This window comes from Caretta caretta, chromosome 7, assembly GCF_965140235.1.
Source record: "Caretta caretta isolate rCarCar2 chromosome 7, rCarCar1.hap1, whole genome shotgun sequence".
NCBI classification, from domain to species: domain Eukaryota; kingdom Metazoa; phylum Chordata; order Testudines; family Cheloniidae; genus Caretta; species Caretta caretta.
In genome coordinates, this window is record NC_134212.1 from 69,598,607 (window position 1) to 69,614,086 (window position 15,480).

At 41.5% G+C, this 15,480-nt stretch overlaps 1 protein-coding gene across 2 annotated transcripts in view; it reads left to right on the forward strand.

Moving 5' to 3' along the window:
* SH2D4B (SH2 domain containing 4B) overlaps window positions 1–15,480 on the forward strand; it is a 172,798-nt gene that overhangs the window by 94,452 nt on the left and 62,866 nt on the right. For both annotated transcript variants that reach the window (XM_048857591.2, XM_048857590.2), the window contains exon 4: window positions 13,713–13,860. In XM_048857591.2, coding sequence (XP_048713548.2) covers window positions 13,713–13,860 — 148 coding nt within the window. The remainder of the gene's footprint in view (window positions 1–13,712; window positions 13,861–15,480) is intronic.

Below are 15,480 nucleotides of genomic sequence, written 5' to 3' on the forward strand. Positions count from 1 at the left end.
TAGTTTTGTAGGTTTGCTTAAAAACAATAAAGACACTTAAAAGACTCTACAGCCTCACCAGATGGCAATCCTGGTCAGTTGTTAAGCTTTATGTTCTCTGGCATGTCCAGATCTTAACTTCCACTCCATTTATTCCTTTTGCAACCACCAAATTCAATATTTACAATAAGTCCATTCAGCAATAATAAAACTGAAAAATAGGAAAGAGGCATTTAGCATTAAAAAAATATTGCTTTACTTACCTCTAACTACAAGAAACAAATTAGAAAAAAAACAGGCTGCAATGAAAAAGGTGAATTGGTTAATAATCTATTCATGTTTGACTGTAATCAGTGAAATCCTGAAGACATGTGCCTTTCATGAATGATTCAGGGGATGGAATGAGATGCAGATCGGTTAACAAGCCCACTTTAACAAGTTTAAAATATTTAACACCTCATTAATCATCCTTCTGTGATGATGACCAGGCCATATTTAAAACAGTCTCTGAAAAGGGGAATAAAAACCCGAATGCCATTAAAGTTCCATCATTGTGAAGCATTTTGATTTGGGAAATTAAAGCTTGCGGTCCGTTTTGCTGATGTGTTTAATTTCAAACATCTTGCATCACAATTCCCCCTTTTCAGCTTTTATTCCTCTTGGCATATCATGGGACTCTAAAGTTGGCTGGACTAGATAAATCAGATTTTCACTTATCACAGTGAGTGATGATCCCTGTTTTCCTTTTGCCAATACTAATCTGGCCTTTCTTGGTGCTGCTTAAGCAGAGATGCATTTAATTTATGATGCCAGAGTCTAAGTATTGACTTCTTTATTTCTGCAACTTAAGGACAGCTACTCTTTTATGCACCTTTTTGCAATGGACAAATAAGCGAGCCTATTACTGGTGTTAATCTTATGCTAATTCACACAGCTATGAGAGCATGGGCACTTTTTTATTTTTAAACTGTGATCAGTTGCTGCTGCTGTTTTTGTTCTTGAAGAAAGTTGAATAACAAGCACATTGGCCCAAATGAAAGATGTGATTTTCGGCCATCCAGGTGAGAGCAGAATTCTTCAGCTACACTTTAGAAATAACAGTGGTATGATTCTTTTAATGATGTCATCTGCTCCCCATTCCACAAGGAAATCTTAAATTGTCATGCAGATAGTTCATTACCATTGAGGTGCCTGCCAGGAAGAATATTCACACAGCTGACTGCAAAGCTAGACTGTTTTTTTTGTTATGAAATGTTTGCAAAATGAAGTGCATATTAACAAAAAATTTCAACGTTTTTTAAAAAGCATTTAAAAACAGCTAGGTGGTGGGACTTTAAAATTTACCGGATAAGTTTGACGCTGAAGAGCTAGGTATTCTGTGAGATCGTCATACTTGGATCGCTGCTGAACAACTCAGGGCTTGTCTGTATATAAGTCCATACAAGTCTGGGGCTGGGTGCTAAAAGTTCCCTAATGAGCTTTGATTTACTCCGCTTTGAAACAGGAGTAGATCAGAGCACACGAGGGACTTTCTAGTGTGTAGCAGCAGAGTCCGCATGGCCAGTTAGTCTGTGGCATGCTAGTACAAGGTAGACTTACACCTCAGGTCACTGCTCACTAGCTGTTTGTAAAGACAAGCCATAACTAGTGATTTAAACCAAAATTATTCAGGGAAGAAGAGAAAGTTAATTAAGGCTCCCATTCTGAGTAGAGATGCTTTCCTGGACAGCATTTAGGGCAAGGCATGTGCTTAAATCCCATTGAAGTCAATGAGATGTAAGCATGTGCCTAAGTTCTTTCCTGAATCAGGCCTGATACACTATGGGCATGATTTTGCAGATACTGACTACCAGCTGCAGAGTTTAGCAATGAGTAGTCTCATTGAACTGTATGTCACTATTCATGGTAGTCACTATGTACTGACTAGATACTGTAAGGCGTTAAACGCTCTCTGACCTGATCCAGTGAAGCACTTAAACTTACACTTACCTTGAAGCATGTGAGGGGGTCCCACTGATGTAATGTGGACTACTCACTTTTTTAAAGTTAAGCACATACTTAGGGGCTTTGCTGGATCAGGCAAGAGTGCTCAGTGCCTGCAGCATTAAGCTCTATACCCAGTCATTATCATATGTAGGTGTGATGCTGGCAGACCAGGTGCTAGCTCATGCCAAGGCTCCAGGCCTCACTGAACACTTATAAAGGCACAGCTGGAAACCAGTCTTGTTTACCTGTGTGTTATCATCATCAAAATAGACATTAGATGTTAAGTTGATCAGTGTGTGTTTAGACTTTATAAAATGTTTGTAGGATGCTGCATGTATTGATCTTGCTTATAACCTCTGTAGCCAATGGTATAAAGTTATAGTGAGTGTTTGCATATGACAAGTAACTTGTAGCTGGGGCATGCAATCAAGCTTATCCATGTTGTAACTCTGTTGAACTCAGTGGGTTCACCAGGGATGAGTTTGGTGTGCTATCTCTTAATTTCAGTAATTTAGTAATACCTACCTAATAGTTCTGAGCACAAAGAGAGGAAAATCTTAGTGGCTTTTTTGTTCTTTAAGGAAGACAACTGCCTTTTTCATCCAACTGCCTTTTTAGCTGTGACAAAAGTTAGTGAGCTGTCTAATTTCTACTGGGCAATTGCACTGAAGGTATCCCTATCCTATATTTGTGAAAGTTTTTGATATTTGATTGTTAGAAAAGTAATATTTTCCTCATTTAGCCCAATAATGGTTGTGCTAACTGGTTATCTTTATTTAGGATATTTGCCAAGAAGTAGCATCTAGGTCTGATATTTTCCACAAGCAAGTAGATTTACAGGACACATCTGAGCCACTAATGAAAAGAATAACTTACGTTTCATATAGCTTCTTACATGCTGAAGGCATCCCAGTACAAGGATAACTATCACCAGTGATATGTAGCCACTTCTTGGGTGAAACACAGCAGGCTAGATTTTCAGCTGCTGTAAATCTGATGATTTAAAGCTCATGATCTGGCCTTATAATATGGAACAGACTTCCTCAGAAGGTGGTGGAAGCCCCTTCACTGGAGGTTTTCAAAAGGAGGTTGGACAGCCGTCTATCTTGGATAGTTTATACACAACAAATCCTGCATTTTGGCCCTTGTGGTCCCTGCTAACCCTGTGATTCTAGCAACTGTAAACAGTTCATATGAACACTACCCCACCATTTAGAACATGAAGCAAACTACTGTCTCCAGTGAAACTTGTGGGGAATATAGGTAGGCAAAATATGATAACCCTGCTTCTTAGCTAAATCCCAATGCAAGTAAATTCCTAACAAAGGTGCCATAGGATCTTTCATAACCAAACATGGTCATGAGCTATAAAACTGAGATCCTCTTTAGGGTAGGGCAGAACCTCAGTGCACCAGAACACCATGCTGGAGCACCAACTTTGTTGACACAGAGACTGTCTGTCTGCACTAGAGAATTTATACCACGTGTAATTAAAACAGTAGGCCATGTGTAACTGGCACATCTGCATAAGCAATCCTGCTTCATTTGCTTTTATCCCCACACACTGAAGAAGACGACATTTTGATTATGAGGCACAGGATAATCCCATAAGAGACCCCAAACAACAATTCAAAGTTGAATTCTTTAACCAGGTGCTAGATTGTGCAGTACAGTCAGTTGAAGAACGTTTCATGCAGCTCAAGGAACACAGCAGTATAGAATCATAGAATCATAGAATATAAGGGTTGGAAGGGACCCCAGAAGGTCATCTAGTCCAACCACCTGCTCGAAGCAGGACCAATTCCCAGTTAAATCATCCCAGCCAGGGCTTTGTCAAGCCTGACCTTAAAAACCTCTAAGGAAGGAGATTCTACCACCTCCCTAGGTAACGCATTCCAGTGTTTCACCACCCTCTTAGTGAAAAAGTTTTTCCTAATATCCAATCTAAACCTCCCCCACTGCAGCTTGAGACCATTACTCCTCGTTCTGTCATCTGATACCATTGAGAACAGTCTAGAGCCATCCTCTTTGGAACCCCCTTTCAGGTAGTTGAAAGCAGCTATCAAATCCCCCCTCATTCTTCTCTTCTGCAGGCTAAACAATCCCAGCTCCCTCAGCCTCTCCTCATAAGTCATGTGTTCCAGACCCCTAATCATTTTTGTTGCCCTTCGCTGGACTCTCTCCAATTTATCCACATCCTTCTTGAAGTGTGGGGCCCAAAACTGGACACAGTACTCCAGATGAGGCCTCACCAATGTCGAATAGAGGGGAACGATCACGTCCCTCGATCTGCTGGCTATGCCCCTACTTATACATCCCAAAATGCCATTGGCCTTCTTGGCAACAAGGGCACACTGCTGACTCATATCCAGCTTCTCGTCCACTGTCACCCCTAGGTCCTTTTCCGCAGAACTGCTGCCTAGCCATTTGGTCCCTAGTCTGTAGTTGTGCATTGGGTTCTTCCGTCCTAAGTGCAGGACCCTGCACTTATCCTTATTGAACCTCATCAGATTTCTTTTGGCCCAATCCTCCAATTTGTCTAGGTCCTTCTGTATCCTATCCCTCCCCTCCAGCGTATCTACCACTCCTCCCAGTTTAGTATCATCTGCAAATTTGCTGAGAGTGCAATCCACACCATCCTCCAGATCATTTATGAAGATATTGAACAAAACCGGCCCCAGGACCGACCCTTGGGGCACTCCACTTGATACCGGCTGCCAACTAGACATGGAGCCATTGATAACTACCCGTTGAGCCCGACAATCTAGCCAGCTTTCTACCCACCTTGTAGTGCATTCATCCAGCCCATACTTCCTTAACTTGCTGACAAGAATACTGTGGGAGACCGTGTCAAAAGCTTTGCTAAAGTCAAGAAACAATACATCCACTGCTTTCCCTTCATCCACAGAACCAGTAATCTCATCATAGAAGGCGATTAGATTAGTCAGGCATGACCTTCCCTTGGTGAATCCATGCTGGCTGTTCTTGATCACTTTCCTCTCATGCAAGTGCTTCAGGATTGATTCTTTGAGGACCTGCTCCATGATTTTTCCAGGGACTGAAGTGAAGCTGACTGGCCTGTAGTTCCCAGGATCCTCCTTCTTCCCTTTTTTAAAGATTGGCACTACATTAGCCTTTTTCCAGTCATCCGGGACTTCCCCGGTTCGCCACGAGTTTTCAAAGATAATGGCCAATGGCTCTGCAATCACAGCCGCCAGTTCCTTCAGCACTCTCGGATGCAACTCGTCCGGCCCCATGGACTTGTGCACGTCCAGCTTTTCTAAATAGTCCCTAACCACCTCTATCTCCACAGAGGGCTGTCCATCTCTTCCCCATTTTGTGATGCCCAGCGTAGCAGTCTGGGAGCTAACCTTGTTAGTGAAAACAGAGGCAAAAAAAGCATTGAGTACATTAGCTTTTTCCACATCCTCTGTCACTAGTTTGCCTCCCTCATTCAGTAAGGGGCCCACACATTCCTTGGCTTTCTTCTTGTTGCCAACATACCTGAAGAAACCCTTCTTGTTACTCTTCACATCTCTGGCTAGCTGCAGCTCCAGGTGCGATTTGGCCCTCCTGATAACATTCCTACATGCCCGAGCAATATTTTTATACTCTTCCCTGGTCATATGTCCAACCTTCCACTTCTTGTAAGCTTCTTTTTTTATGTTTAAGATCCGCTAAGATTTCACCATTAAGCCAAGCTGGTCGCCTGCCATATTTACTATTCTTTCGACTCATTGGGATGGTTTGTCCCTGTAACCTCAACAGGGATTCCTTGAAATACAGCCAGCTCTCCTGGACTCCTTTCCCCTTCAAGTTAGTCCCCCAGGGGATCCTACCCATCCGTTCCCTGAGGGAGTCGAAGTCTGCTTTCCTGAAGTCCAGGGTCCGTATCGTGCTGCTTACCTTTCTTCCCTGTGTCAGGATCCTGAACTCAACCAACTCATGGTCACTGCCTCCCAGATTCCCATCCACTTTTGCTTCCCCCACTAATTCTACCCGGTTTGTGAGCAGCAGGTCAAGAAAAGCGCCCCCCCTAGTTGGCTCCTCTAGCACTTGCGCCAGGAAATTGTCCCCTACGCTTTCCAAAAACTTCCTGGATTGTCTATGCACCGCTGTATTGCTCTCCCAGCAGATATCAGGAAAATTAAAGTCACCCATGAGAATCAGGGCATGCGATCCAGTAGCTTCCGTGAGCTGCCGGAAGAAAGCCTCATCTACCTCATCCCCCTGGTCCGGTGGTCTATAGCAGACTCCCACCACTACATCACTCTTGTTGCACACACTTCTAAACTTAATCCAGAGACACTCAGGTTTTTCAGGTATATTTGGCATGTTGTATGATATTCCAAAACTCCTCACTATACTTGAAGAAGACCTACACCAGCATTGCAGAGCACTAGAGACAGTGTTGATCCACGATGACATGCGCGATATTGATGCGAGTGATTTAGGTGATGACCTGAAAGCCCTTTCAAGATACATTTCAGCAGGATCAACTCCAAAGCCTGTTCTGGAATGTATGTGCACAAAGAAGATGACCACCCTCTTTCCAAATGCTTTTGTTGTTCTGTGCATACTTCTAACACTTCCTGTAACAGTTGCCAGTGGAGAACGCAGCTTCTCCAAGCTGAAGTTAATAAAAACACATCTACGCTCCACAACGACACAGGAGAGGCTGGTCGGCCTTGCAACCATCTCAGTAGAGCATGAGCTGGCCCAGACTGTGGACCTTCAGCAGGAAGCAGTTCAAATCTTTGCAACCAAGAAGGTACAGAAAGCACCACTTTGATTATTCAAACAGCTAAAAATGTCAGTGTTTACTATGCAGACAAGAAAAGTTACATTTGCTGTTCAGGCATTTGAAAGTTAAGTGTTACTTAAAATTTTTGAATGAGATATTCAAGTTAGTCCCTGTCCCAAAGGACCAGTCACTTACCCCAGGTCAGTTGCACCTCATATCCCACACCGAAGACAAGGTTTGTAGGCAATCCTGTAATAAACTAACTAAAGATTTATTAACTAAGAAAAAGAAACGAGTTCTTTACAAGGTTAAAACTGGTAAACATACCCACAAAAATGAGTTACAGTCTTAGGTTCCAAAATGTAATAAAAGCTGCTGTGCCTTTTAGAGCTAACCCAAACTAAGCAGATTGGGGATACCTTGCTTATGCTTAGAAATATTACCCTCTCCAAATCCCAAGCAGCATAGTGATAAGTGTCTTCTCAATGGGAATTGTTGTGGCTTTCATCCAGCATTCAAGCTGTGATGTGATGAGTTCTTGTGCATGTCCCCTCTTCGTGGGCATGAGGGAAGCAATCAACACTTAGGCTATGTCCACTTTATGTTATTAACGGAAAGATCCATGCTCCTGAGCGACGTAAACTATGTTTACCGAAGCACTAGTGTTGGCAGCAGCATAGCTACTGCCTCTCATAGAGTCAGAAGATGTTAAGCAGATGGGAGAGCTCTCTCGTAGTCCCAGCCAGTTACATAACACTTTTTTTTTCCCTTGGTGATTTTTAAAAAGCCAATTTTCCAAAGCTGGAAATAATTATGAGCATAATTCAGTGGGAGGAGACATAAGTTATACCAGTGTAATTTGTAGTGTAGACAGAGCCTTAAATACTATCTTATAACATGGGATACAGATATTATAAGTAAGATTAATACCTATGTGGGCTGGCCCACAACATTTTGGCACCTGAGGCGGGGAGCTCAAATGACGCCCCCTTGCTTGGGCCAAAACTTCGAAAGGTCTCAATTCTGCCTTCTTCCTGTTCTACTCCTCTCATGGTACTGCTCTGCCACCTACCTCAATAAAGGAGAACTAACAATGTATCTCAGGAGAGCTCCTTCCTGCTTAGATAGAAAAGCTTCCTTGGCTTGCTTTCTTTTTCTGAATGCTTCCCCAGAGGGGCGTTTTCTTCTTTCACTCATGACTACTGTTCTGGGCCAGCTAGAGTGGCTCTCAACACTCAATTGAAGGGGACAAATAAGCGGGCTGGTAGCAGGGCCTGAGTGAGGGAAGATATCAGCTCTTAAGGGCCTAACTGGCTCCTACTACTTCAGTTGACTGCCTGCTTTCCTCAAGTGGGTTCAGGGAAGCAGCAGGAAACAGGAAGCTCCCTGAGAAGCTGGTGTTATTCAGTCCAGGCTCCTGGGGGTGCTAGAAAGGTACATAAGAGGCTTCTCCTCCTCTCTCTCCCTGCAGCTCCTGCTGCTTTCTGTTATTCCCTCTCACCTTTTCTCCTGCCTGCCTGTTATTTCTCTTGTGCCCTCCTTCCTCCAGCACAGCACTCCACCATCTCTGTGCATCTAGAGCAGAGAGAATACATATGCACCAGCAGCGGACACAATTTTCTACACTCTGGGTCCTCGTGGCACCCCTCCCCCAGTCTGGCACCTGAGGCGGCCGCCTCAGTTCTCCTCATGGTAAGGCCAGCTGTGCCTATGGTAAGCTTAATAGTGTACCTGTAGTATAGAACTTTCCTTTTTTAAGGGGTTCTAGGAGCAGTCTATTTCTTGTTCCTATATGTGGTGTGTTTGGTGCTGTTATGTGCTTCATAGGCACATCATTATTAACATCCATTATTTCAGGGGGGAGGACTTCAGTTTTGTTTCATTATGAACAACAAGCCTTTAGAAATAAAGGGATAGATCCTCAGTTGGTATGGCTCCGTTGACAGTGTTGTCAGATGTTGCTAGATGTTTGTCTGTGTTCTCCCTGTGTGCTGCCCCAGCTCTGTGCAGACAGTTGTCACAGCAGACCTCGAGCAAACTGCCCGATGACCACAAGATCCGTTAAGGTACGAAGGCACCCAGCCAGGTTTATTGTCAATGAGGCATGGTCCTAGTATCCCAAAGACTCTACAGGACCACTAATACCTGTATGCCCATTACAATGGACACAGCTCAGTGAATGGGGGGACTTTCTGTTCCCCCCTAGGTTAGCCAAGGACACTCCCTCTGAGACTCCCTTTTATACATCAATGGAAATAAGTTACGTACTGCTCTTCGATGTAGTTATTTGACACCCTCTGACATAGCCAGTACCACCATCACCTTGTACATCTCTATCCATCACAATGTCATTCTGACCTTATTTTTAGGATGGGTCAGAGTGTTCCTGTTATCTTTAGGGAATGTGTTGGTATCAAGGTGTTCTGATGCCACCCTTCTGGAATGTGTTTGCGAGAGTGCTCTGTGCCTAGCACCTCATAGGAAGTTGTGTTTCTGCAATATCAGCCCTGCTCTTGCCAGACTCTGTGAGCTTGCAAACAGGCAGAGCCTGACTTCTGCTCACTTTTCTTCTTCGCTTTACATCAGCAAAGCTTTATCACTACTTTAGTTCAGGCCTTACTCCTCACAACAGGCTTCTGATACAAGGTCTTATATTTCAGGCTCTCTTTCTACTACAGACAGCAATGGGGATGCCTTCACTTACACCACCTGAGAATCTGGCCCATTAAAAGTTTTCAGACCATCTGGAAAAGTACCTGAGTTGTTGCAGAAGGTAGAGACTTGTATCTGCTCCACTTTTCCATCCCCTGAAGATAATTGCTTTCAGTTAGTAAATTGCTTACTTTTTTCAATCACTTTGAAATGTCAATGGACATAAACACTTAGTCAGCCAGCTGACAGAGCTCTACCACTACACAAACCATGCCTGAGAAACCCAAGACACCTGGCTGTGTTTATTCACGCTTGACAAACTAATACTGTTGTTTCTCCATCCTTTCTAATAAGTCATTTTTCCTTAAGTATACCTTTTTAGTGTGCTCCATAGCTCAGAACAACCAAGCAGCCCTGCTCTCTACGACTTCTTCTGACCCTCACTGAGATCTTAAAGGTCACAAATGACACACTAATACTGCTTGCTTTGAAGAGTCTCCTTTAAAAAAAAATAAAATAAAAATCAGTTCCTCAGATCTTAATGGCAAAAATACTCCCCTACTCACAAACAATTTATAAGGTGGCAAAGGAAGTGAGTAACAAAAGTTGCTCTGGGGTAGGAAAACAATGTAATCCCTGGAAACAAGTTTCAGAGTAACAGCCGTTTTAGTCTGTATTCGCAAAAAGAAAAGGAGTACTTGTGGCACCTTAGAGACTAACCAATTTATTTGAGCATGAGCTTTCGTGAGCTACAGCTCACTTCATCGGATGCATACCGTGGAAACTGCAGAAGACTTTATATACATACAGAGATCATAAAACAATACCTCCTCCCACCCCACTGTACTGCTGGTAATAGCTTATCTAAAGTGATCATCAAGTTGGGCCATTTCCAGCACAAATCCAGGTTTTCTCACCCTCCACCCCCCCACACACAAACTCACTCTCCTGCTGGTAATAGCCCATCCAAAGTGACAACAACTGGAAACAAGGTTGTTTTACATGTCCAAATGGAAGCCCCCTCCAGTCAGCTGCTACTCTTCTTATGGGTGGCAAGCCGTGCAATGACCTGTCGCTGTGAGACCAACACTTATGGAATGGCTGCAACAGCTGTTTTCCTGACTCTCTCCTGCCTGAAAGGAGAAAATATAGGACAGGCAGGCTTCTTAGGAACCAGATTAGATGTGTGAATAGCTCTTCTTTTTTTCAGGATATTACCGTAACAAAAATTGTATTTGTGGAATGCTGGATGGATGAATGAATAAATAACACCTTGCACTTGTATAGCACCTTTCAACCAAGGATCAGATGTTTAAATTATGACAGAGGTGACAAAACTATGACTAAGACAACTTCAGCCCAGATCTTGCAGACATTTCTCTTACCTTTTATCCATGTGAATAGTACCACTGAGCATTGACTAGGCCTGCTCTCAGGTATAAAATTAAGCATGTTCATGTTTGTAGTATTGAACGCTTATCAAAACCCACACAGCAAATCAGTGCTAAACTCAGGAGCTGAAGCAGAAAGTCCAGTATCCCAATCCCACATTCCAACCAGGAATCACAGTTAAATTGATATACATTCAGAGTAAATCCATTTACTTAAATGGAGTTGCTATCAAATTTCACCAGTGTGACTAAGATCTGAATCTTGCTTTTCTGCATTTCTACATATTCCCTACTCTCAACACAATAAACTTTTCATGGCAGGGACCACCTCTACCTTTATGGTAGTACAGTGTGTAGCCCAATGGAGCTCTAAACCTGACTGAGGCCTCCAGCTGATACCATAATAGGATAATCTGAAGGACATTTCACATGTCGTATTGGGCTCTTTTAGTTTCTATAGCTAAGTCCATTTAAATAAATCATCTGATTTTTTTCTCCTTGTGGCAGTATAATATCATGCAATGCACTATATTTTACTGTTGGGTTGAAGTGGGGCCAAACATGCAGCACATAGTCACTAGGATTCCAGCACTATGTGGCTGAGCTGGGCTGGAGGGTGGCTTTGGTTTCTGACACTCCTGTGTAAAACAAATAACTTCACCTTTTTCCTTCATCTAATATAGTGTACTAAAAGTAGCAAAGGCTTAACATGTAATGAGCCCTGTGATCTAAAGCAATTTATTACTGCACCATTTGTGACTCAGTGGACAGTATCTGAATTTCCATTGAAAAGAAACATGGTTATGTTCAATAAAATGCTTTGAAGAAATTAATGGAGCAAATTAATACTAAAGCTCCATGGCACTACCAAAATACAAATAAATAATGAAAATGGTCCCCTTTTAGTGGTGCAAACTGGCCTACTCAAGATAGGTCTGAGATACAGAAGCGTAGCAGCTCTGTCTTCTCAAGATTGCTCAGCATGTGTTCTGACAAAATGTATGGCTCATTCTCTTAGGTAACCTCTCCCTTCCACTCACCTGATGAAACAATTTGCACGTAGCCCCATGAAGGGAACCTTGCAGTGTTTTCTGCCTTAGACATCTCCTTCAGGTTTTAGCACATGAAGGGACAATAGCAAACTGCAAACACTGAAATTTGCTGGCAGGAAAGGTATTTAAAAATAACTACTGAGAATAAGCCACAGACATCAGAAGATGATCATGATGAGTAACAAATACCTAGCATGAGGGCAGTTAGTCCGACTTGATCTGGGATCCTGTTGGATTTCTCACACAAGCTATGGTAAGCCAAGTTGGGTTGGATGAGAGACTTCCAAGTTGCTAAACTAATATCTCAGCATGGGAACTCTGCATCTGCAATGGGGATGGGCGGAGTATGGACATGGAAGCTCTGAGTTTTAGAGAACTCCATCGCTCCGTTTATTATCCCAACTCTAACATCTTTCCATTCACTTGTATATATGTATAGTTTTTAATTAATAGGCTGTGGATTGTTCTGGTTATGTCATGTGTCCTGCTGTGATGAAAATTGTCTAGATATACAATTAATTGTTTTTATTTTCAGATTTATAAGCGATATCTTTCTACAAAGTTCAGAGTGTACGAACATATCCTAAAAACACACAATCTCATCCAAAAATCACTTCCCTTCTCCACTCCAAACAGAACAAAAACAGATCAGTAGAAAAGTTAGACTATTCCCCAAGTATTTCTCCTCATGTGCCATGTCAGAACATGTTGATCAGATGTAACAGATTATGTTCCATCTATTTAAATGGCTTCAGTGAGTTTTAGTGAGTTTAGCACTTGGGACAGGTGGTCGTACATTCATTTTAGGCTGTAATTTTTCAAAAGGACTCCATGTTGGCCTAGTTCTGCTCCCATTGAAATTAATTGTGAAAATCCCATCTAGAAGGAGCAGAGTTAGATCAACACAGAGCCCTTTTGAAAATTCCATCCGTAAGCCTTGAACAAGCACAGTCCATTAAAGGAAATTATGAAAAGCCTAATTTAAATGAAAAAATCCAATGTAAACACTTAGAAAGAAATCACTGGATTTTACTCACCCTGATATCCTATTACCCATGCACATTTGCTAGTATTAAAATTCTAGAATAACCCATATTTGGTATGGGTCCATTTTAGTGACGTAGGATGAACTGCTGAATGAGTTGTGACAAAGTGCTTGTTGAAATGTTTGTATTGCCCCCAAAGGAAATATCACTTGTTTCATTATAATACAAATTGCTGGGATGTCCCTTGTCCGCTTTTCCTATTGGAATGGACTCCTGTTGTATGAGTGAGCAATTGTATTGAAGTCTGTGGGATCAATTCTCTTCTGCATCAAAGCTTGCTCTGCACAATGGAGAGGGGAGTGCCATCAGGAAACCGGAGACTAGAAAATATGGTCTCTTTGACAGTCATGCCATACTGGTACTGTATTTTGTTCAGGATATGAAACCAAGAAAATAAGTGAAGGGATTATAGCAGGTTTAATGAATTCTGCTGATCCTACAATAGAACAAATAACTTATCTTTGGGATTAAAGCTGTGTCACCAGTGGGGATGCACATGGTATGGAAACAATAGCACAGCTTGCAGATATACAACTTGTAGCGTGTCATTGGTAGAGGTGTCACATGACACAGCAAGTGTTCAGTATAAACATCAGAAGATCTAGCTATCGTAGCTGCTTCTGTGTTCCCCATTACTGTAGTATGAGGGCACTCACAATTTTTCATGTATTTATTCTCTCAATAACCCCTGGTAGGTAAGAAATGTTGTTATCCCCATTATATAGTTGGGGAAGTGAGTCACAAAGAGACTAAATGATTTGCCAAAGGTCACACAGGAAGTGTATGAAGGAAGAGGAAATTGAACTAATGACAGGACTATACTTACTCTCTGTTTTTTTTTTCCTTTTCCTTTTTTTTTAAGAAAAGAGAGGAAGAAGAGAGGCAAAGAGGTGAAGAACAGATACGACAGCAGGAGGAACTTAGAGCAAAAGAGTTGTACTTGAGCCTCAAGCAAGCTCAACAGCACAGCCAACATAATGAACATGAGGATGAGGAGTGGAAAGAACAGTGTGAGTAAACTTAATCGATGAATGAATATGAAATATGCACAAATCTTAGCTAAGCATGTGTAAAGTACCACTTGGAACCATAGAACCCACAAGAAACAGTAATGTGAGAGGGGAAGCTGCTCTTTAAACAACCATGGAAAGAAGCATTTCTTTCTAGGCAGACTTGTCTTTTAAGAGGTAGATTCTACATCTAGCTTTCCAAAATGCCTCAAGTAAAAAAATGCATTAGTGATTTTTCTACCTTGCGCAGTACAAAATTGCACACAATTTTGCTGCAAGCAGCCAATTTGTCCTTACGTTGCAAATTTCAGTCACTTTGCCAATTTCATGTTTCTTTCTGCAAAAGGTTGCATCATCATTCATTTTCTGCAGTGGAAGCTACCTCGTGAAGATAGCACCATAGAAAACAATTTGAATTTTTTGTAATGTCTGATGGAAAAAAAATTCTGGCCATCTGTATTTGAACATCTTATACTAGAGGATTCAGCTTTGAATAGACAAAAGTTGTTGTTGTCTGGGTATTTATTCTAATATGGCTATTTTAAGAATTTCGTACAAGCTAGTAGGGCAAAACCCTGATGTCCTTACTCTGGCAAATTTCCATTGACTTCAAAGGATTGTTTTAAATACTAGAATAGATCTTTTATGACGTTGCTATAATATCAACATTTTTCAGCTTGGTTCCTAGCCACACTGAAATTTTTTATAAATATCATCAGTGTGACTGACAAAAATTTAGAAACACAAGAGTAGCTTGTGTTCAGCTATAGCCATGTAGAGGACACAACCTATATGTGACTGTACGTACTGTATATAAGGTTCCCAGTAGTTTTGTATAAGGGCGGTCTTAACAGGTTACAGGGAATAAAATATGGTTAGCTGTCTCTGTTATATAGTAATAACTCTGAGATATACTGTTCCCCTTTAAATGTGTGACCTTCCCATTAATGAGAAGAATTACACATTTGTATTGAGGGAAGAATGTACTTTATACCCGCTCACCTACATTGATTTGATTACTCAACACAAAAAGAGGAAGAAATATTTAGAAGGTTTGAACTCAAACAGCGACATTGAGCTAATTGTGTATAATAAAGATTAATAAAGTAAGCACTGAAAGTGACCTTTATCTGGGTCAAAGCTAAGTGTTGTCTGAGATAATTAAGTAACTCATGAAGTAGGGAAAGCAAAGCTACAGAGGTAGCATGCTGTAGTATTGCTAATTTATATATGTTAAGAGTAAAGGAAAACCAATAACAGTAAAAAATACCTCAAAATATGTGGTGCATTTTTTTGTTTTTTTGTTTGTAGTTTTATTCATTCACTGCAGGAGTTCTTGAAGACTGATTACCAAAGTCCTGTTTCCTGCCATTCATGAGAGACTAAGTTATTAGGTAGAAAATTAATTTTATATTTAAGATACACTGCTGGCATTATCCAATATGGTAGCTGGCTGCCATCTATTTTGACAGAATAAATACTCTACAGATTAAATTTTCAATGAAAAAAAAATCCCTGTTAAATTATTTAAATCCAGGATTCTGTTCATTTGAAAAGGTAAAAGATATCCTTTTGTACTCCAGGTCTCTAAGGGATTTGGTGAGGAGCAGGGGAGAGAGC